The sequence below is a fragment of the Vidua macroura genome, chromosome Z (assembly GCF_024509145.1).
Source record: "Vidua macroura isolate BioBank_ID:100142 chromosome Z, ASM2450914v1, whole genome shotgun sequence".
NCBI classification, from domain to species: Eukaryota; Metazoa; Chordata; class Aves; order Passeriformes; family Viduidae; genus Vidua; species Vidua macroura.
Genome location: NC_071611.1, coordinates 62,278,594 through 62,302,749, shown reverse-complemented (window position 1 = coordinate 62,302,749; position 24,156 = coordinate 62,278,594). Strand labels below are relative to the sequence as shown.

The window sequence follows — 24,156 nt, the reverse complement described above, 5'->3', positions numbered from 1 at the left end:
ATATGAAAATCCCCACATTTTCAGAATCTGAGTTTCTTCTTGATCTTATTGATGAAGTTTGAAGCAAATGTTTTGAGCGCCATCTGTACAAAAGTGCACTTTTTGGCTCCTTTTGTGGATTACCAAGGCCAGGGATAAAAAGGAAATTTGGAATATGGTAAAAAGCCATAGTTCACAATCTCATTTTGCCTTCTTCTGCACAAATTTCCAGTTCATTTTATTGCTCCCTCCGGCATTTCCGGTGCCTGCTGCAAAAGTTGGCACTGCCTGCTGCAGGTTTAGTGGTAAAACACAAGAAAGAATGTTGTACATCCTAGCATGTGTACAGTATCTGGGAAAGGAAGGGTATGGTGACTTGTTTCAAGAGCTTAGTTGATAATACCCAAAATGGGCTGCTATGAGGAAATGCCAGGTTTAGTAGTAATAGTTTATGTGGAGTGTTTGGCACTAGGAGATAGCAGGTAATGGTGATAGCAGTGAAAGCTACAGGTTGAATAAGTCCTGATTTAATTGGATAGATAAAAGCTGGGTTCTTAGCTGCAAGCCTACCTAGATGTGTAGTATCCTTAGTTCTAGTGTGATACAGCCTTATCAGTATAAAAACATACTTTCTGAAAGGAAAAGACTCGAAAAGACTTAGCAGAGTTAGTGGAAGGATATTTTTTTCAGTATTATCCATTGATATTACTGTTTGCATAGTAACAGAATTGAAATATTTGGCAGTTCTGTAAGTATACAAATATGCTTCATGTATGTAAGTATGGAGCATAGTACACAAATACAACATTTCCTTAATATAAACAGCAACATTCTGTGGCAAATTTCCTAAGAATATATTTTATACATCTGTGAAGATATTTACGAGATATAATTATATGACAAAAATATTTGAAGGTAGTGAACAGATTTGTTTATACACATAGTCTTTTACTTACCAGTATAGCTGATCGCAAATGTGGAATCCTTGCTTATTTTTGCCATAAACATGTGTTCTTATGCATACAGAACTATACAGAACAACAAAGAGCAAATGTCATTGCTAAAACTCATTCTACAGCATACATGGGCACTGTGTTTTAAAACACAGTGAATAAATGCTGCAGTGCAATTGGCCAGCTGTGTTTTGAGGGAGATCCTACACTGTCTACATCTTGTGAAGCAAAGTCATGTCTTTGATGTAAAGCTTAAGGTGAGGCAGACTTTCAGGTGCTTAGTGTTCATTTGTGCCTGAGAACTCCACACGCAACGCCTGGTTTGTGTTCGCCAGTGTTGTGATTTATGAACACAAATCAGTTAATGTGCTACAAATTATGTATGCACTTAAACTGAGTGACTTTTGAAAACTTGCATGCTATTTGCATGATATCTGATCTTACTACATCAGGTCCTGCCGCCCAGAAACAAGCAAGGAAGGTCATAGAACTGATGTGACTTTTGGCAACATTCCCCATTGAGTATGGGATGATTGCAAAGAAGAAAGCTTTTTGTGCTTTCTGTCACATATTATTAATTGATAGCAAACGACTCTTGTGCAGCCACACGCTTCTAAGCAACCTTATTTCAACTTCATGCAACTTAACAGCACAAAGAAAGTTTTGTTGTTTATTATTGTTTAGGGCAGGCACAAAAGCAACAACAAAAACTAAGATAAAGTCATGAAGTCAGTATAACAGTAATTCTTATAGCTGTGCATCTCACTGTTTTCTAGATTACTTTGCAAATAATAAATCAAATTCCTCCTCCAGGTGACATGTCAGTAATTTCAAATTTGATTAGCTTTATATGAAGGATGTTGGTACATTTCTGTATGAATCTTTGATAGCTCGGCATACAACCTTAGCACTTAGAATGCCCCTTTGTGACAGTGTGGCGCACTGAAGTAATGTTAGCTACTTACATCTATAAAACCATGGGGTTTCTGGTTGGCGTATGGCTCAGCAAGCTTGACTTTGGCCTGTTCCTCCTAAAAGAATCCAAGACATGTAATAACTGTTCAAGAATTTTGGTGGGTTTATTTTTTGATATCATAAAAGAAAACAGATGGGTTTGAAGGGGAATATTTACATCATGCAATAACATGACCCATAACTTCAAGCTTCCAGGTGATGGAGTCAAATCTCAAGTGATCGATAGGACATTTGGTCCCTAGAGTTGTGAACCACATCATGTGTAAGGCTGGTTTTAAGCACTGCTACTTGATGTGCTGTATTTTTTTGTTGATGGGGCTTTGTGAAAGTACCAGGTTTTCATCATTTCGTAGCTAAAGCTTGTTACAAATCATAACTCAAACATTCCTTTTAGCAAAAGTGCCACAGCAGAAATTTATGTTGCTGCTTGCACAATGATCTATCTTTATTTTCTTTGAAAACGCTGTAAGGGGGCCTGTATGGATTGCAAAGCTGGCAATTCTGTGAAATGAAATACTTTTTTCCCCCAGGTATTTATCTTTAAAAAGTGAAAAGCTAAATTATTTTAGACTTGTTTTTATTCTGGTTTCAGATTCTTCACAGTATTATTCCCATTCATTATCCACATTAAGTAAAGATAGTCTTAAATTAGCATAGGTATCATGAGCCCTTTAAAGAAAACTCACCATTACCTGCCTACTCCCTGAGAAGCCTGCCAATTAGTCTTCTATGCTTAATGACATCACTTAAATTTTAGAGGTAGATATTTTGAAGAGGAAAAACTGGAAAAACCCAAAAACATTAGTATAGCCCATTAACTATTGTTCAGCAAACTAATTCATGTGTTATGCACATTCCACATTCTATAATGGGTTAGCTGCTGAGTTTCTCACTTTAGAGAGTTAAACAGATGGGATATTGCTATTTTAAGAAAGAAATGTTTGTGCTAGTGCCCAGTTTGCATTCAAAAGAAAGGGAGTAGCAAAGTTCTTGTCCTGAAAATCTGACTAGTAATTGGAAAGTTTTGGCCAAATAATTGAGAGACTGAGGCACACCAAAGCACTGACTGCTAGGGCATCTGCACATAGGCGCTGTTGGAAGAGACAGCATTTTCCTTCCCTTTTGTGTCAGGAAATTTAAAATGTACTGGTAAGTGCCTGGGTTAAGAGTCTGCTGGAATAAATCACGGTGTTATAACATTATGCCTTTTCAGAGCCACTAAGAACTGGGATTTTTGCATTAGCAGTTTGTGTACTGTACAGAGCCAAGGTAGAGCATCCTGTGGTGCTAAGCAAAAAACCCTGCTGAGAGTAGGTATAGCAACATCTGTCATTGCCAAGCCCAGGATGTATGTTGTGATATGGCGCTAGTAAATAGAGCAACAAACAATAGTTGGTAAAAGCTACTGGGCCATAAAACATGGATAAGAGTGTGCAACATGTGTAGTGTTATCGAAATGGTAACATGTTGCATGAGCAGTGTAATTGCCTTAAATATACTACCAAATGTGAATGTTTATAAGGTGATTTCTTCTTTGGATGTATTAATGCTTTCATAATTTGCCTGGCTTGCTACATATTTCATATGAGTATTAGGTATCTGCTTTTGAAATGAAGCCTTCTATGACTTGACTGGACTTAGCAGATTTGTTGTATTTGAAATTGTTCAATTAGATCAGTTGGGAGAGTAATTGATTCTGCTTTCTGCAGAGCAGCCTGTGATTCAGTTGTCATTCCTTTTTATCTCAAAGAATACTGTGATATTAGCACAGAAGTGTATGTGCTAGCAGCTGACACAAGGAAAAGAAACCACACATGGTTGTCATTCCAAAATAAGTAACTCATATATATCATAGCATCATATATCATACAAAGTTAAAACTTGGATGCTCTATTCTTTCCTATAAGATACTTGTTAAAGCTGCCATTGCTGATACTTAATCTGCCATTTATGATCTTTTGCATGATTCTTCATACAGTTTTTTCATTTACTCATTTTCTTTATCACTGTTCTGTTAACCAAATGTCAAAAAAAAAAATTAAGTAACTGTTATCTAAAGCTACAGAAGCAAACTGCAGAGATGAGTCTACAAATGCATGTGATGTGATTACAGAATAATATTGCTTTTAGTGACCAGCCATCCTTAACTCCAACAATGTATGAAACATTTAAACTTTTAATTGACTTATGCTACAGTGAAAGACCAGCTGAAGCTCATGCTGGAGCATAAGCAATATACAAACATTTTGTACTTCATACTTTTGTACTCCTACCTGTGTTGTGTCCTTCAAAACCAATTTATCCCCTGCAGCGAGTGCAGCTCTGTAGCTTCTTTCTTGTACCACTAGATTTGCAGGACTTGTGCATCCTCCAGACTGAGCCAACCTGTGATTTCCCTTGGAATTGCTACATTCAGCCAATTACCAGTGTTATTCAGCTCCTCTGCTAGTTTAGATGCTAATGCATCTGAGATTTTTGGTGGACTGTGGATCATCCTAAGAAAAACTTGTGGGTAGGCTTGCAAAGTAATTCTTTTGTCTTAAACAAGGTTTATTTTTAACAGGTAGGAAACAGAATAACAGACTGCTGTGAAAAAAAAGTCACCTCACTTACATGTTTGCAGCAGGGGATCCTGTTGGATCATACAATATCATTAAGGACTCATGATGTCTTCAAATTACTCTCAGTTAACATCTCGGGAAAGAATTAAATAATAGAAACATAAAGTTTTCAGTTGCCTTGTTGCTTGGCTTTCAGTTTCCTTCTTGTTTACCTCATCTATTTTTCCATAACAAACCATTATTTCTGTATTACCTCTTATATGTGATCACAACTACATAATGCAACTACACCCTCAGGTTAAAATAGCAGTTACCATGAGGTAAATTTATAAGAATGACCATTAGGGGACACTTTGCACTTCTTTGGCTACTGGGAATTTAGGTGACCTGGAAACTTTGTATGAGAAAGAGCCATGTCTTTCCACCAGCAGAGATTAGAGAGTCAGCTCAGCTGTGAGCTGCTTACAGTGAGATTCGTGTCTATAGATGCTCAAAAAGTCCTCCTTGGAGCCTGGGGCTCTGTAAAGTTTTTTTCTGTTAATGTGCTTAATTCCGTATTGATACTTTTTTAAATAGCCATTAGTCTTTACTTTAAACACCTGGGGTTTTTTATCCAAACGCATGCAATTCCTTTCACTGCCCTGTAATAGCCAATATACATTTCACAGCAATGTATTACAGGAGTTTCCCATATTCAAACTGTGTTACATTCTCCTTCATTTACTCATTGTACTGTATTGAAATGAAGTTATTTCACATTTTGTTGCAAAAGGCTCATCTGTTTGGACCAGTTCTCTCTACTCCCAGGCAATAGCTGAAGGTCAACAGAGGCATCTGGTGGAGAAATGCACAAGTGATCCTCAAGGGCAGCATAACACTCTCTGCAAGGTCAACACAAGCTGTACCAGAGCAGCACCAGTAAGCACCATCCCCGTTCAGTTTTGCCTGAACCATTTTGACATTGACTAAACTGAATGTCCTTAACTTGTCCCTTCAGCATGCATGCTTCAAATATTCTCCTATTACAGTTTTCTGTGTGAAATTTGTTTTCTTCAACCACAATAAAACTAAGAAAGGCAGTTTTATCATGTGATGTTCTATGGCTGCAGGTCAGTTGCAGAAATGGAGATTTCAGTCATGGAGTTTGAGCTCAGACACACAGGATGGTGAAGCGAGGTAAAGGTGCTGAGACTATTAGTGCAGTAGGTTGTCACCTTCTCAGTGACCCAGAGCCAAGGAAGAATGAAGCATTGGCAGTTTTGTCTTTGGTTGGAAAGACTAAGTCTCCCATAAGGCAGTTCTTACCTAGTTTGGAGAGTCATGTGCCATTGTGCCTCTCCTCCCCTCCATGTCTGCACACCTGTCCCTGCTGTGTCCAGACTGTGTGCTGTCCCTCAGGTTTGCCTCCTAACCTCTCTTTTTAGCCAGTTCCCTGCTTTTCAAGGTCTTTCCATCTCCTGCAGAGGTGTTCCCTTCACTTTCCTTGGTGTTCCTATTTCACTTCCCTTTGATCTTTTTACACAGTCAACCTCATGCCTTGATTCACTCATCCATCTGCTACCCATGGACTAGTTCTCCTCTCTATTTACATTAGGCTGCTTTTTTCCCTTTCTCCCCTTGTTCTGCCTGCATTTGGAGCCCAGGATGGAGTGCTGTCTGCACTTAGTTCTTGTGCCTGATGCCACATTAGACTGCAACATCTGGGAGCAGCAGGTGCAAAAAAAAGTCTGGCTTAGCCCAGTCGATTCTGGGCAAACAGCATGTTCAGAGGAATCTTTGACCACTTAGACTTGCAGATTCTGTGGACTCTGTGCTGAGCATATGCAAATGAGTTTTTACAAAGTCTTGTGACTAGGCAAAAAGCTGGCTGTTTTTTCATGGGAGTTGCAAAAGGATGCCAGGGACCTTGCCTTCCAAATTTCAAACTATGAAGAACAGAGACAGAGGAGCTACTCAGCAAAGTTCTTGTAAGAACTTTTTTGGGGGTTTTTTGTTTGTTTCATTTTTTATTCCTCCCAGCAGGGCGAAAATATGTTTTTCTTCAGTCTTATTTCCTGAAGTGACTAAATCCTCTCACTTGAAACGTAAAAAAATAATAATAATCAGCCTAAGGCAGAGACAGAGCCTGGGAATTTTCATCCCAAATACTTAGCTTGGCAAAACTGAAAACAGGCTCTTATAAAGGGAACTATTGAGATCCCAAACTACAGAGGACTTGCTTGAGTTATACACCAAAGTCCAATAGGAATCCTTTGTGATCCATTTGGGATATGAAACTCAAAAAAAATCTGCTTTTCATATTTCAGAAATCCCCCTTAAGTAATGGATGTCATAAGGAAACATTTGATTTCAGCACTTCTCAGGCTATACCAAAGCTGTTGCAACTAGTTGATTTGTTAAGTATGTAACAATTTTATCAGTTTTCTTGTGGGATTTTGTGGAGTTTTTACTGAATCTCTTTTGTTGTGAAAAATAATTTAAGTACTTACATGCATTTTAGAAGTACAGCCCAGTCAGCATTGTACAAGTTGAGCAGTAGGATTCCTTCAATGCGCATCCTTAGTATCTCTGAGCAGAAAATATGAAAATGATGCATGAGGTTATTCTTAATTTAGACCAGTAGCAACTTGTTTCCTACCAGCATCCTTGCTCCTATGCTTACAGGGCAAATCCTAATGCTTTCACCTGTTGCCATGGTAGTAGATGGGATGTGCCATTTCTACCACAAGTGGATTTACATGCCCCATTTCTCTTCCTGTGAAAGAGCAGGAGCACTTTGTCAGTGTGCAGCATGGGGCAGGGTGTCCTTCACACCAAGGCTCTGTGAAGGTTTCTGCAGCTGCGGAAGGCATGACCTCGGTGAGCAGGCTTCACTGCTCCTCTTGCACCTGCAGAGGAGCTGCTGTTGCAGTCCAGTTTTGCTGAAGACATTTTTGCATGGAAGCAGGTTTGCCTTGGGGTGTGAGTTCTTTGCAATAAAAAGCAGTAAATCTTCTTGACCACACCCATTGCTCCAGACCGTTCCTACCCATTCTCCCATTGCAGATGCCAAGATGCGCAGACCTCAGCATGGCATGAAGTTTCCTGAGCTGCTTGGCTGCTGCTTTCCCCAGCTTCACAAAGGAGAGCAAACCCTACATTTACAGTGTCCTATCCCCTCAGCTGCCCTTCCTCAGAGGGAGTCTTGCAGGCTTTCAGTTTGTGTCTGAATGCAGATCTCGAAGAGCAATTCTGAAGCCCATGAGAATGCGGAATATTTGCACTGTAAAACTTCATTTGGTTCCTGTGAAAAGTAACAATCATGGCTGCAGCGCCATTGATCTGAAGCGTTTGTCATTCTGGACCTGTAAAACATGATAAAACAGATAGGAATTTTGATGGCTTCAAGGTCTTTGCTTTTTAGTCACTCATAGACTCTTCACTTTTCACAACAGAGTAAAAAAAATGTTTTCTTAATTTAATATTGTGGTTGTAATGTTTCCTTTATCCTCAGACTAAAAGGAAATGTTCCAGCCACAGCACAAGTTTTCCTCAAGTGTTCATGTATCAGCTCCTCTCTAATTTCCCTCTACAGGAGATAGTTTTCATATTATCTCATGTCAGGATTTTATGAGCAGTAACTGTCAAACTTTAGGTGTCTCTTCATTTGTACATATTGATATTGGTCTTATTTAGACAAATTTCAGCTTCTGCCTCAATCCTTGTTTTTACAATGAAGTCTTCTCTCTAATGTGTCAACAGTTTGCTTTAAAATTGCTTGAAAAAATTCAACCTATGGTGGTTTAGACTAATTAAACCAAAATGGAGCAATAAGTATTAAGTATCAAGACATATGCATGGGCCATTAACAAAAGAACTCCCCAAATGTATTTAAGTTATTTTCTTCTTGCTTTTTTTAATGTAATATTTGTAGGCCAGCTGTGGCAATAACTAATAATTTTAATGCAAGATTACATAACTCCAGTTCAGTGATTCTGCAGAGAGAAACTACCTTGACAACCTCTTTTTATTTTGTTCTAATTTTATGAAAAAATCAAAACTGAGGTTCTTGATGTAAGAAAAAGAAAATAATTTGAACCACTGCATTTTGAAACTCATTTAAATATTTAATCTCTCTTGCACTTCCAAATATACTTTCCTGGCAGTTACTGTTTCTATTCCCAGTTCCCAAGGTTTAACCATCTTTCTGGATAGAAGAAAGTAGTTTTCTTTATAAGTACTAAGTGTGTGGCAAAAAAACTCTACCATGACACAAGAGATTTTTCTTGATTTTTCCACAGTCTGTCTCAGCAGCACTGGTTTTGCTGGAAGACTTCACATGGAAAGATCAGTTATTAGATCAGGATTGTATTTTGTAGTGAAAATTGCATTTGCAAATACATTGTTTTCTGTCTTTTGATGGGGGTTTGGGGTTTATTTTTCCTCTGGCTGGTGGGGAAATCCTAAATTGTTTCTTCAACATTGAAGTGACTGTGTCAGCCTGAAGATACAGCTTTGGTGTTACCTGTTCTATTCTTTTTTTTAAGGGTAATAGTGAAGTTCCTGTTTTGAAATAAGTAAGGCCTCCCAAATGAAGCATATTTAGTTAGTGCAGCATTTAAATAGAATGGTTAGAAACCTTACCACTTGGTAATTGGATGTTTAAAACTGGATTAGCATAAAAACTCTGATTTTTGAGTTGTTTTGTGTCCTGATGTGTTTTCCATGTGGCTGTAAAGCAGAACATGATTTGCAGTTTCTCCAGGAGAAACCCCTATCTGTTCTAATCCCACTGACTGCTGGGTCTCCAGTAGTCAGTGGTTTCTCCAGCCGGATCTCAGCAATGGAGCCCACCAGTCACATAAGCAAACCCATAGTAAATATCTGTAGCTCTAAAGGATTTATTTGGTTGGAGTGGGTTTTTTTCCTTAATATGAACTTAATATTTCCCTTCACGTTCATCCCAGACTTTTGAGTTCTCCCTCCTAATGTCGGCAGACTCACCTCCCACACTGATACTCATGTCTGACTCCCATAGACAGGGATGTCAGGAGAGCTGTTGGCAGAGGTCAGCACATGCCAGCACACAACATGCCTTCTCGTCTTATCTGCCGTATGCCTGCCTTCGGCTTCACTCTGCCTGTGCCTCACTTCACTGCCTCACCCACCTGATGCCTGTCTTGAATTCTTTGCCGCGTGACTGGCTTGCTGCCCTTGTATCCTGAGCATCAACTGTGACTGATTTTGGGTGGTGCTGTTCAGAAGCTATTAGGAAGCAAGGCACATATACTGTGCATTTCCAGGCACAGCTGCCGTCTGCTGTAATAAGGAGGAGGGTTAAGCAGGGAGTGAAATGCAGCTTTATGATCATTCATCTCAAACAGTCCCTCTAGTGACATCTCTGAGGTTAAGTCACAGGAAGTGTGATATTATTAAGCTTAGTTAAATTTAGTATAATTCACATCTGCAGAGCCTTTTTTGAATTAGTGTCTAGTCTTAAATTGCCAGTTTCCATGATATAGGGGCTTCATAGTATCCCACATTAAGTCTTGATGTGTTATGAATAAGATGGCAGAAGCCTAAAATCTGGGTGATGTGAAAATCCCTCAAGTTTCTGAGTAGTTCTGAGGCAAATATGCAATTAATTTAGTTTGCAACACTAAGCAGGAATGGTACCCCTACAAAAAATTATTTGCTCTCACAGCATAGGTGTGGAAATGGGGCCACTGGAGAGCTCTTTTGCAAAACCATGTTTATGAGCTGGGTTGTTTGCCCAGTGCAGTTGATCCTTGCCACACACTTCACCTCATCAGTCTGTACTAGGTGCAGACCCTTATTGATTACCATGACTTGTGGGAGAGAAAAAACTTTGCACTTCAAATTTGGTATAAATTATAAATGACGTCTCCAAAGGTTGTGAGTCACACAAGTGGAACTCTTCTAAGACAGCCATATGTAAAGCTGTTGCTGTAGAGGTTATTAATTTTATGATTGCAGCACAGATGTATTTAACCCACAACAATGATCATCATCCATAAAACCCTACCATCAGTCACCTGCCTTCTTCAAGAATGTTCATTAACAACTCCCAGCAAATGTTATACTAATAAAAGAAAGTTAATCCTTACTATATTGGTGTAAATTCACTGGAGAAACAGCACCATTCATCATTCTCACCATTCACCATCTTCTCACCATTTTTCTCACTAGTACAGCTATGCAGACACCTGGAAGTGGATCATGTAAGTCCTAGATGCACAGGATGGGGGGATGTAATATGTGTACATATATAGACAGCAGTTAGTGTAACACAAGCAAGAAAAAATTATATGGTATGGGTTAATCATAAATTACTTACTGCAAGTGCACAAGGGTTATTCACACCTCAGATCTGCAATTTTTTTTCCCAGAAATTTATTTATACTTACTTGGCATAACTAAAATTTTATCAAACTTAAAGTAATTTGTTATTTACTCCCCGAACATGATTTTTTAACTCCACTTGTTACTTGTTGTTTGTGTTCTGGTGGCCCAGCTTCATCTCCCATGGCATTTTACAAACTCAGATATGTTTCCTTTCCATTAAATCATTAGGAAAATGCCCTGAATTTCCCATGAAACCATCATTCTCACCTAGGAGATAAATATCTCATATTTCTCTGATCCTGCAGAGTAGGGCAACTGCATTTTCACAGATTTGTCCTCTTTTTCTACCCTCACCACTATATCTGGGTAGTAGGAGCATCCTGTGTTCAGCTTTTTTAAATACTTGCCAAATACTTTTCTGACTTGCCAGTCAGACCTGAGACTTGCTTTTGCTGTTAAGACACAGGAAAACATGGAGAAGAATGATGTGTTTCATGCCAGCAGCTGGAAGACAAAGGTGTTTGTGAGGAGAAATTGGATGGGTGCACTAGCAATGAGGTAGAGGAGGTCTTCCTGAAATAACTGAAGCTAAGTCAGAAAAAGGCAGCAATTGCTGGGCCACAAGAACAGGACAGCTGGGATCAGTGTGTGGATGAGATGGAACAAGATCAAGGCCAGGCACTGAGCATGAGTTCAAGGAGAACTGCCAGGTGAGCAAGTTATAGAAGAAGAATTCAGAATCGGATTTCCTGAAGAAACAGGGTTCTGGAGAAACAGGTGTCCCAGGTGGATGAAAAACAGGCAAGGAGTAGGAAGAGATCCATTTGAAATGAAGGCTTAAGAAGGAGATTAGAAGGCATTCCTGCCCCTGTGGCTTGGACACCTACTTAGCATTATGGGGCAGGGGAAGACGGAGACATGGAAACACTCTATCTGACTGAGACCCTTGGGAGTATTTTCGCTGCCAAGCTTGATGTGTTTCTGAGCATGTCCAGAAGTGATATCATTATAAGTGCAAACTTTAAGGTCAGGAGTTCAGGTGTTTGTGGAGCTCAGACTCCTCAGGAGGTGGTGAGTGACTGAATTGGGATTTTCAGGATCACTTTGATTTAGGTCCTTTAGTTTCACCTCTCAATGTAAGGAGGTGAATCCTTTGTTTGATGGCATAATTACTATTTAGAAACAAATAATCATAAAATATCCTTACAAAGAAGAGCTGCATTTTCTATGCAGCTGGTTGTTTCCCTTCTCCTGTTTCCCCAGTCCTGGTATCACTGATGAATTTCTTGAATTAGGAAAGTTCTCACAAGATACCAAGAGTGTGTACTCTTCAGGTCTCTGCCTCATAGGCAGCAAAAAGCTGTGGGATTTTGGAATAAACTCAGATTTAAAAATCATCCCTTGAGTATTTCAGATTAAAGTAATTTGCAGGAATTGCTGCAGAATGTTTTAAATGAGTTTAAATATATTTTATAAAACCTGTATGCTTGTTAACATCGGCAGCATTGCTGCATGAACAGAGCTCCTGCTGTGGGCTCAGCAGAGCTCAGGTCCGTTCCTCATCTTGGCTGAGCCACTCGGTTTGCAAAAGCACAGTAATGATGACTTCTCCCTTACAAAACTCTGTTAGACGTGTTTTTGCAAAGCAATGAGGAAAAGGGGGTATAACTGACGGCTTGCATCATGCTGCAGCATATTAAGATCTGTGAGGTAAATTAGGTTTATAACCTATGGAAGCTGTGAGGCTTGAACAGTTGGTTTTCACTGGTCTGACCCAAGAAGTCTTGTGGTTGTAAGTTTTCTCATGAAGTGTTAAGTTCTGAGCAGGTCAAAACTTATTTATTTAAAAACCATTTTTCCTTTCTCCTGGTTGAGAAAATAATTGTTTTGAAATTCTATCTACTTTATTTGTGCTCTTGCTTGAAATTTTATATTGATTTTTTTCCTAATTCATGATAGAAAAAATTCACGTGCATTTAAAAAATTATCTCACTAATGTGTATTATTCAAATGCTTCAGAGCTACTGTGAAGTACCTTGCTAATACAATCAATTTTAGGTGTTGCTTAAATAAAGCTAATGAAGTCACAGAAGAGACAGGGCTGGAAAGAAAGAAACTCAGGAAGTTACTTTGTCCATATTGGTTACTTAATTTGTCCATATTGCCCTAGGTGAGGTCAGCTAGACCCATAATAGTCCTAAGACATGGTTGTCTAACCTATTCTTAATTTCCATTTGTGAGATCCTGCGCCTTCCATTGGTATGTTCTTAGCCGAAAAATACCTCTGTAAGATGTAACCTGGCTATCCCACTTTGCATTTGTCAGGTAAGGAATTTTTATACTTGTCTTTATATACGGTAAGGGTGAAGTTACATAGATAAATGGAGGGATAGATAGATGATAGACAGAAAGTGTTGTTGATACACATACTATATAGATGGAGATAGATATATGAAGATTGTATAGAGATAGGGATAAAGACAGCAGTAGAGAGGTGAACACATATATCAATATAAAAATAACTTCAAACCCTACCTACTTCTCTCTGCATGGTACATCATTTTTAACATGAGTTTTAAATCTATGGTTGCATAATATTGCATACATACTGGATCTTTTCTTCAAGGAAATGGCTTGCTCTCCTGCAGAAATTTGTTGCATTGGAAATTACTGCCTATGAGAATGTTGTTCAGACACCATCTTTACCTTTTTTAATATATACTCAAAAGAAAATTGCTTGACTCTGGTGGACCAGAAAATTACATAACTTTTGGTAACCTGTGGCCAGGAGAGAAAGACCTCACAAGTTTCACTTATTTGGCCGGTTCATATGTAGAGGAACAAATGACCTGTACTCATGGGACTACCCTTAATATTAAAGGAAGAGTAGTGGAAAATAATGATGGTTGTGTTAGACAGACTCCTATCTCTTTCCTGCGTTGTAGACCTTGCTTGCAATGAGCTTTTGTGTGAATCTTTGCATCTTGTTGCTCAGAGGGCAAGAGGAGTTTACTAAATGTTTTTTTTTTTACTTTTCTTAACCACTTGCTTCTTGTGGGAAGTTGGTATGTTGTAAATAAGGGATGGAAGAAAAACCAATTGCAAGTATGGGAGTCCAGAGGTGATCTTTTTTCTTGGTAGGATGCTTGTTGCTCTGTTTTCATCATCCCACTAAAGATTATTATAGATAATATGTGTCCAGCAAAAATAAGCACTGCTTTGTGTCACATAGATAATAAATAAGTAAAAAATGCCTTTAGTATGTGCAGTCTAGTTTCCAGCATTGCCATGATTTTTCTTATATTGAGTCTTAACCAGTTTATTGTGTGTCTAAGCCAACTTAATGAGCTGTATTTCATGTCTTCAAGTTGTTCTGTTTCTTCCCTCTTGGCTTCTCCAAAGAATTCATTTTCATACACAGTCACTTTCAGATTATTATCATGTCCATGACTACATAAATGATTACTTCTTAGCCAAACTAAACACATCAAAGTTTGGGGACTGGTTTGAGGTTAGGGTTTTTTTATGTTCCCTCAGAAATAACTGCTTTCATTTCATTGCAGTTTAACTTATATCCTTATTGTGCCTAAATTTTTAACCTTTCTTTACCATTGTGACATCTAGAAGTGCTTATGCAAAAACTCCTATGGTCATTGAATCTCAATGTTCTTGAGCTAATGGACGCATTCACAATTTTTCCTGAAGCTCTCATTTTCCTAGTCAGAACTATTGAGTGACTTGACGCAATGTGTATTTTTTTAATCTCCTTTTTCATTAGCTGTACTGGGGATACTCTGAGAGCTTCTTCTGTTTTGGAGTTTGAGGCCTGGATGTTTACGTCAGTAAACCAAAATAGTCAAAAAGACCATAGTATTTTTTTCCCATGCAGATCAACAGGATAAAGGAATTTTAAGGAATTTTAAAAGAAACCTTATGAATTAAAAGTAGTTATGTCATACTTGATAATATCTGATGCACTCGAGAGTAAAAAAATTGAAATTCCTGTTCAGAAATAGCTTTGTGATACAGAAGTAATTTATTAGCATACAGAAAGATGTATGCAGAACAGGCAGGTAGCATCTCTTATTCACAGCTAAATGCTTATTTGGACAGTATTGTTATATTCCTACAGAGTTACAGAATTGCAGAACTGAATACCTAAGAATTAAAGAAGTTCTTCGATGTGTGTGTAGATAATGTGATAAAGAAAGAAAGAAATTTCCATTGATTTATAGCTTTCAGGAGAAAAATTCATTTCTGAAAGGTCTGTCACACTTGTCTACACCATCAGATGGAGTTGGCTTATCTGTTAGTTTACGTGTAAAAGAGAAATTAATTGTGTTGCTTTTCCTGTTTAATAATGTTCCTGTGTTTCTGTTCCTGTAAATGCCCACAAAAGTGTGTATTTTAACCTCTGAGCCATTTGAATCAAGTTCTGATAAGACTGAGTGCCTTTTAGATAGATAGCTTGAATCATAAATGTAAAAGCAACCTCTGCCACTGTCTACAGACAAGATGGCTAAGCTACTCACATTGACATTTTGCAGCATGACAGGGTCTCAGTGTAGATCATGATCACAGGGGGCAAACTCTCTGCTGAGCAAGACCTTGTTGAAGAACAGCAGAATTCTCCATCCCAGTGGGGACTAAACCCCAAGGCGTGGAACACCCTTAATTCATTTTGAAGCCCGTACTATTTAGAGATGAGCTGTCAGTTAGAGAAGCAGACCTGAGGTCAGCCCTGTGGCTAGTATCTGTGGAGAAGCTTTTCAACCTGGAAACTTTTCTCTGCAGAAATATTTCAGCACTAAGGCACGTATGAAGATCTCTCACAGCTTCTGTGCAGCAGGAAACCTTTGTCCCACACATCTTGTAAACGCGGCGGGAGACCACCATTGTGCTGTGCATCTTCTGAGCACCGCGGGAGGAGGCTTTTGTCTGACACAGTGGGCAGGCACTGTAGGAGGGCACCTTTGTCCTGCACAGCCAGTAACCGCTCTACAAGAGTGAATTACGGTGATTGCAGAGCTCTTCTCTCTCCAGACACTCTGCTTTCAGCTGGAGGAATTTGTCAGCCTTGCTAGGTGAAGATCTGCTTTTCCTGAGTGGAAGTGAAAAGGGAAGACAGTGAAAGTGCCTTTGCATGCATGTGTTCAAATGGCCATCAGGATCATTCACATGGTCGTATTGTCTGACCACCACCCCTGCAGGCACCATTCCCAGTTTCAATCTTTGCTTTTCCTCTTCTCTATTTTTTCTACTCATTTAGGCTGCCCTTTTAATTATTATTTCTTATTTCCTTCTTATGTTTGTACTATCTCCTATTCACTATGCTACTCCTATATTCAGTATCTATATTCTCAGTATTCTTTCAGATGACTAATAACCACATTTAAAATACTTGAGCCCAAATACCAGTCCTTCTGGGACTTCACAGGTATATTTTCAACCCCATATTATTACTTATTATTTGTCTTCTCAAATGCTTTAGCCACTTCTCCAAAAGTGTGCCAGCGCCCATTTTCTAGAGTCTGATATAATGTACAGTTGGAGAGGCATAACTCGGCATCTGTGAGACAGGACGGGACGGGACGGGACGGGACGGGATGGGATGGGATGGGATGGGATGGGATGGGATGGGATGGGTTGGGATGGGATGGGATGGGATGGGATGGGATGGGATGGGATGGGATGGGATGGGATGGGATGAGATGAGTTTGGACCCTGTAGAAATACAATGTGTACTGCAGCTGCTGGTAGACATGCTGCTGGCAGCTAGAGCCAGCGCAGGCATGGCAGCACACATTTGGGAGCTGCATTACTCTAGATCTCAAGTGTTTGGGGACCCCTTGACTGGCATAAAGCAACTGATTTGCAAGTGAGACGTAGGAGTGACCATAGCCCATTAGAGCAGTGAGGGTCATAATCCATTTTAAGTGATTACATTGGTTCCCACTGCCTCAAGGTTGCTACACTGACCTATGTCAAATACACAGCAGTGAATAAGTCTCTCACCTGCTGATTTTTGTTATTCAGTAAAGTTTGGGTTTTATCTGTTCTTGTCAAATTTGAGCGTGTTGCATCTGCTGTTATTCTAGAGGTGCTTGTGATTTTTTATAATGTTGATCTCTTTCTTTACTGATATTCAGATATGAATTTTATGTGTGGTAGCCAGTTTCAATTAATCCTCCTTTTCTCAAATCAGAATTTTTTTTTCTTCTCATTCCCACCCTAGTCCTCTGGTGCCTACCTGATTGTACATACATTTCATGAATTCTCAGAAATAATTGCCAGTAGTCCAGCAAGTTCATTAACTGGTTCCCTGAAGGCCCACATATGCATGTCATCCAGGCCTGATGATTTGGATATTAAATTTTTAAAAGTATTCCCTCACCTGATTTTTTTGTATCAACAATGGTATTGGCAAGTCTTCATTATTTCTAATTATATATCTCTTTGTGGTGCTTGGTAAATTGATTCTGGAACTTGTTCACTGTTTTACTGTCATTACTCATTTCACCTCACACATTATTGGTTCCACCATCTCTTTGGAGCTCCTTTCCAATGATATTATGCACATGTTAAAATATATATTCATTTCTCTCTACATCTCTCCATGATGGCAAGCAGGGGGCTGGTTTGCTTTTTAACATTTCTGTCATTTATCTCTGTGGGGCTAGGACTAGGAGGGATTTATACTTTTTTTTTTTTTATATTTAGCCTTTGCATATTTTAGAGTATTCTAGCTGTTTCCCGCACTTAACAGGTTTTTTTATATTTTTTCCACATTCCTAAGATTTCTCAAAGAATTAATATCTGAAATCACTACGCATTGTGTAGCAGCCCATCAATTAATACAATATATTGAATCATGGTTTATCATCACAACTGTTGAAATTAGTGAGTACTAAGAATATATATCTTGGAGGACATTGGCTTTAGAACAACTGCTTCTTATTGTCTGTCTCTTAAAAATTATTCTTTCTATCAAAAAATAGATGGCTGTTAATGCATTTAATTTCCATCTATGTACTACTAAATACACAATTGAGATTGCAGTCATCAATTATATTTTTTCTCTGGCAAAAATCTTATGGCCAAAATCTGTTGTCACCCTTAGGACATAATTCCACTTGCTTCAGTTGAATTTTCCAAGCCTTTGATATACAAATCATAAATGCACAGTGTGTGCAATGTTAAATTTTTAGGGCTTTCCCTTTAGTAGTAGTTGAATGTGAATATGTAAGGGCAAAATTCAACCTTTAAAAATGACTGTAAAGGGCTAAGGCAGATACTTAGCAAGCTTTTCGTATTGCAATATTAATCAAGCAAAGAATCATCATAATCCTGGAAACTAAATACCCATTGTAGTGATTTTATCACCAGGGAAATTGTTCATCTGCCAGTAAGATTGTTACTAGGAAAAGGAAAATAGGGAGTGTTAAAATTGCTTGAGACTGCTGAATTGAGTCCCTCTAGACTCAAAGCTTGAATTGTTTTTTGAGAAGAGTGGGTTGAGAGGAGTTGCCACAGGAAAGCTGTAGGTTAGTCAGTTTCAGTAACACTAGTGAATGTGAGCATGATCTCACCTGGGGACATGAGAAAAGTGCATGGGAGAAGGCAGGATGAAGAAAGACACAGGGAGGCTTCAGAAACTTACTCCTTTTTTTGTTTTGTCGTTTGTTTTTTGTTTTGTCATTTTTTGTTTCTGGATGACCCTTTTACAGGGGAGGAAGGTTGTTGATGAAAAAGGAATAAAGGGGGAAAAAAAACATAGTATTTGCAGCCTATATTTTCCTCAATCCAGTGGATATTAATGAGGACTATTACAATCAAGACAGAGAATGCAGACAGGCAGAAGTGAAAAAGATGTGTTCATGTGGGAGATGTCAGTGTAGGGACGAGAAAGTCACATGGAAAGATGTTTTGCCTTCAGGGCTCAAAGAGGTGTTCACCATATGGTGTGAAACAGGCATGTGGGAAGGAGGTGAAACCCTGTGCAGGCATGTCCTTACTGTGTGTTAAGACAGCCTATCCTTGCATAAAATCAGCTTTGGTAGATGACTTTTGTGTGCTTGGTTGCAGTGGGCAGTTATAGTATACCGATACAAGCCATAAACTCAGGGACGTGTCTCTTAGGCTGCAGATTTTGCTAGAAGGGAAGGTTTATCCTCCTGCTGTCTTGGGCCACTTCTGTGTTTCCCAGGTGGGGAAAAAGTCTTGATGAGTATTGCTATGAGGTGTCTTACAGGGGATGGGATAGGTGATCTGTATTGAAAGCCACCTGCCAGGATTGAGTCATAGAAACTTTTATGTTGGACCCTTGAGATCATGGAGTCCAATGAAACGCAGCACTGCCAAGTCCAACACTTGATAAGATGGACTGCCTCTCAGCGAGGAGAATATCTACAATGATGGGTGAATTTGAAGGTGGAAAGCATTTGTATAAAAGGAGCATGTGGGAAATTTCTGGAAGATATCATGAATTATCACTGTACAATGAATATGGAGAGGGGGAGGAAAATCTGTGTGTGCACGTGACATGGGTGCTCTTCATACAAAAACATCTCTTTGTGTGAGAAGTAGTGTCTTTCCAGAGAGGGTTTTTTGGAGGATTGTTTTGCTTGTGTGATGGCTGCCTTTGAGGGTGCAGGGACATGCAATGTGGCAGGTAGTGCCTCCATCAAAGACTTTATGGAAGGGATGGTGTGTGTGGACCCACCAAGGATGCTTCATGGATGGATGCCTAGAGAGTCCTGACAGGGATGTGAGGCTGGTTATGCAGCAAATGCCATGCCAGAGCAGCCATCCCATATCCCCAAGTACTGATGGCCACCCTGTGTCCTGCAGGGACCATCATCCACCCTGGATAGCATCCCTCTCCACCTGCCAGGCCGTGGCCACTGTGTCCCTCATTGTTGTTACCCTCAGATTGTGATACTGTCGCAGAACTGTTGCTAGGCAATAAATGTGGTTGCTGGGTCTCAGTAGCAAAGGGGATATAGCTGAAGGGGAAAGTGAAGTGTTGCACCATTGTAGAGTAACCATAGCAATGACCTACTATCACTGACTAAAGAATTATCATTAGCAATGTTAAAGTATCAAACAGAGGCCCAGGATCCAAAGACTACCAGGCAGCATCTCTGCATAATTGGGTTACCGCGGAAGAGGTCCCAACTCTTTCACACCCCTTGGCTCCCTATCTCCATTGTCTTGGTTTTGTTTTGGGGATTGGTGGTGGGGGGAAGGAGGAGGGAGTGTGGTTATTTAAATAAAGCAAATGTGTTGAGGAAGGCACTTGCAAAACAACAGAAGCATACACCAAAATAAAATACAGAGGTAAATCTGTGTGTAGAGGGAAGATATAAACAGGAAAAGTCCACTTTACTGCCTCAATATTATCTGTGGGAGCAGGTGCACAAAGGACGCCTTCGTGATGCATGAGATGTAGTTCAGATCAAGTGATCTTTTTCACTTGAAAACAGATATGCCAGGCTAAAAGCAGTATAAAATGAAAAATAAAGAATACAAAGTAGGTCTGAAAAGTGGACACTTCCTTTTTCCCAAGGTAGGCCAGATAGGTGAGGTGCTTCAATGAAGCTTTTATTAGCAGAGTGCTTTGGGACCTTATTTTCCCAGATTTGAGACATGTTGAGGGTTCCTGATTATGATGTGCGTAGCTGTGCGTGTGCGTATGTGTATGTTTGTGCATGTGTCTGTCTGCATGTGTGTGCAGCTGTTCCTGTCAGCTGCCCCAGAGTTTAGCAGCAGGACAGCTCTAACCCTTCCAAGGCTCCCACCAGACCAGCTGCAGCAGCTGGGTGTCTTCCGTAAGTTTTGAATTTTTGCATTTTATGGAGTATTTATCCGGTGAACACCCAGCAAGTCACAGAACGACCCCTAGTCAAACTGTCACCTTTGTGTTTTGCAGGTACAGAACGCCATGAACTAACTTCTTGGAAGAGTTTTCCATCTGTTTTCAAGTTCTTCAGTGAGGCTGTAAAGGCGAAGAACAGCTTGGTGAAACCAACCCCAACACGGCGCTCCAACAGGATAAAATACGAAGAATTCTAAAAGGAGTGCAGGAAAAAACCCACCACCACCAATGTCTTTGCTGCTTGTTTTCTGCAAGGAGTCTCCCAGCCCCTCATTAGATTGTTTTCTTCCTAGAGCACAGGGTCGTGATGTATACATCTAAATAGCATTTTGCATTATTTCTAGATGAGTGCAACTGTCAAAGCAATATGGGTTCACTGGTTGTGCTTCCTGTGGGCTGTAACTTGGATTTTGTGCTGCCCATCAGTGTGCAGATTAAGGCTGACAGTGGTACTGCACATTGCAGCATGGTGCAGCTCTAATTGCCTTGACATAGCCCTGCACCCAGCTGATGCCAGAATTTAACAGCTTCATCGCAGTGCTATTGCCTACAGGATATTTTGCAGCTTCCTTCTATTTTGAGACAGAACAAAATATGAATTGCCCTTTTTTAAAAGACGGGCCTAACTCAAACGTGTTAACCAGCCTATGATTTTACACCCAGTATCCTTCTCTTTCTCTGGGACCAAGTGGAATTGACTTCTAACTCTCTCATTTTTCTGCTGGCAAGAGTGTCCAAGAAGTTTGGCCCAGAATTCTCGAAAGGCTCCATTGTTGAAGATGTTTTCTCTTTCTAGATCAATGGCATTATCTGTAAATCTTCTCTTCCTTTGGAAAGCTCTACTTTAAAAAAATGCCTATACATTAACAGGCTGGAACACACTGTGAAATATGACAGGAAAAAAAAAAGAGAGAGACAAACAGCATATTTTTTTGTTTATTTTTAAACACAAAAATGCTTCCATTTTCATAGGCTGGGTTTGTAATGACTTGCCATCCCATAGTTATTCCCTTTTCCCTAAACTCACAGGTTCCTACCCACTTTCCCAGTCTCTCTGACAAAGGTTGGCCAGCAGGGCACTCTGTGTGAGGATTTCACACCATGCATAGGAATGTATTGCTGTAGCCATAACTCTTTTGTTAGGCAGGTTTTCTCCACTAAAACTAAGGGAAAAGATGTGCTTGATAGCATGCGTAGTGAGCAAGCACTCTAATTAAGCTCCTTTGGTGTTGATAATACTAAATTAAAGTTGTCCTTTCTTTAATGGCCATGCCCACCTTGCCACTGATGCTGTTAGTGGCAAAGAGGGGCCACTCAAACATGAGGTTTGGACCCAATCCTGCCCTCTCCTCATACAGTGTGTCCAATCCTACAGCTGGGGGCCAGAAGTGGTGGTGGGGAGCATTGAAACGAGACAGTGCCAAAACAGGGGCACCCTCCTATGCCATGGAGCAAAAGCAGAAGTGCTCATAGTGAGGTGTGAAGGGAAACCCAGCTGGGTTTGGGCCTAAATCCTCCACGTGGGTGGCTCACAGCACCCATAGAGAGCTTACATCCCTACCTGCTAATACTGGCAGCAGGACTTCACTTCCCCAACTGCTGCTTCCTGTCATTTCGTTGCATTTGAGCTCTGCCCTTGGGGAGGGGTGCTTGGAGCAAATCCCTGGGGGGGGCCATGCCTATGTGGAGGGAAGTGCAGTATCTGTGCCTGGCAGATTTTCTTCCTGGAGGGGAACCTGTTGCTGCGGGGAGAGGACTGCACCTGGATTCCTCTGACCTCTGGTCTCTGTACTCCCAGTCAGAGGATGCTGCTGCCTGTGGCCAGCCTGATCCCCCGCTGCAGGGGTCTACAACCTTCCCTCTCCAGGTCTGTGTCCACCCCAGCCCCCTGGACCCTGTGTGTTCAGGGGTAAGTCGAGAGTTTACGTGGTGTGGCTTGGGTGTCCGTGCTTCATCCCGCAGACGGGGGAAGTTGCAGAGGCCAGGGAAGTTTGCACATGCACACACCAGACCTGCCACTCTGCATCTTTGTGGAAGTGAAATGGACTCTCTAAGGTGCCCAAATATTGGAGGAGCAGATCTATTTTTTTAACTGTTGATAAGAAACAGTCTACAAACATTTTTACTGTAACACTTACCATTTTCTAAAAATTTTTCTTTACTGTACCCTGGGCCCAGCACACATAATCGCTCCTGTGTGGGGCTGTAGAGCAGAGGGGATCCTCACCACTGATACTGCTCTGCTTGCAATGAACAAAAAATAAATATGCTCTCTTCTCTCCTTCTTGCACACTTTGTGTCCTTGCATTGAGCTCCACAGGAGCCACTGTCTCTGGCAGGTAGGGTTGGGTTTGCATGGGCAGCAGCTCCACCAGCCTCAGAACACATGCAAGGGGGGCAAGTGTGTTTACAAACCTGACCCCATACGGTTACAGAGTTGGGGTTGGAAGGTGTTGGGGGGGTGAAGCTCATTTGTTCCATGGAGTGGGCTGTGTGTCCAGCCCTGTGGCTCAGCCCACATGAGCATGGGCTTCTCTCAGCATACCCCACATGGAAGCCACATAGGTAAGTGGGTCGCACCATCCTCTCCCCTTTAGCTGTTCAGAAACATGAAACCGTAAAATTACACCAGGATAGGAGTTTGATCAGTTTTTTTGGAGAGGGCCTTTTGCAAGGAGCATGGGCTAGAGATGGAGGACACAGCATGTCTAGCCTCAGCTGCAGAGGGTACATGGTCTGCAGAAAGACAGGGAGGTGTGGGAGCATCCCAACATGTGCCACTACATTAGTGTCGCATAGAAAGGTGACAGTGGTAACCCTGCAGCACACTAAGGAGGGATGAGTGGTGATTTAGCCTATTCCTTTGGATTGATGTTTTTAAAGATACAAACTGCTGGCCTCTCAGGCCATGACGTCTTTAGGAGACAGAGGTCTGATGTCAGCCTTCTCCTGGTTTCATCACAGGAAAGCGCCCTGATGTCTGACATGGTGCAACAGCCTCTGCCCTAGGTAGCTTTGGAGCTACGAGTACAGAATGACCAGAAAAAAAAACCCAAAACGCAAGAAACCCCCAAACCAAAAACAACAACAGAAAGCCAACAAAACTGACCCTACAACAGGATCTAGGAAAACTCCCAGCTCCTTGCCACCCGAAAGGTTTGCACACCGTCGTGCAAGTCAAAATGCTGCCATTAAAGTCAGGGACCAACGAAAGCAGTGCTTCATTGTCAAGAATGGAGAGCAAGAAAGAAGTGTTCCTAGCAGAAAACAGTCAGCAGACCCCCAAACACAGTATGGCTGTCTGGAAAAAGAAAGAAAAAAGGAGGGGGTGGGGGATAAGCAAAGATATCCCTCATCTTCATTGTGTGGTGCACTGGTTACAGTTACACTTACAGTTCTCACAGTGTGATTCTCCCAGACTCAGAAGAAGCTGCTGCTTTTCATGGAAATGTGTATTTTTCCTCTG

At 40.6% G+C, this 24,156-nt stretch overlaps 1 protein-coding gene across 6 annotated transcripts in view; it reads left to right on the top strand.

Moving 5' to 3' along the window:
- Window positions 1–22,971, top strand: part of FAM172A (family with sequence similarity 172 member A) — a 264,470-nt gene extending 241,499 nt beyond the window's left edge. For all 6 annotated transcript variants that reach the window (XM_054003613.1, XM_054003615.1, XM_054003614.1 and 3 more), the window contains one exon: window positions 20,745–22,971. In XM_054003613.1, the coding sequence (XP_053859588.1) occupies window positions 20,745–20,887 (143 nt within the window). In that variant the 3' untranslated portion in view covers window positions 20,888–22,971. The remainder of the gene's footprint in view (window positions 1–20,744) is intronic.
- The last annotated feature ends 1,185 nt before the right edge of the window (window positions 22,972–24,156 follow it).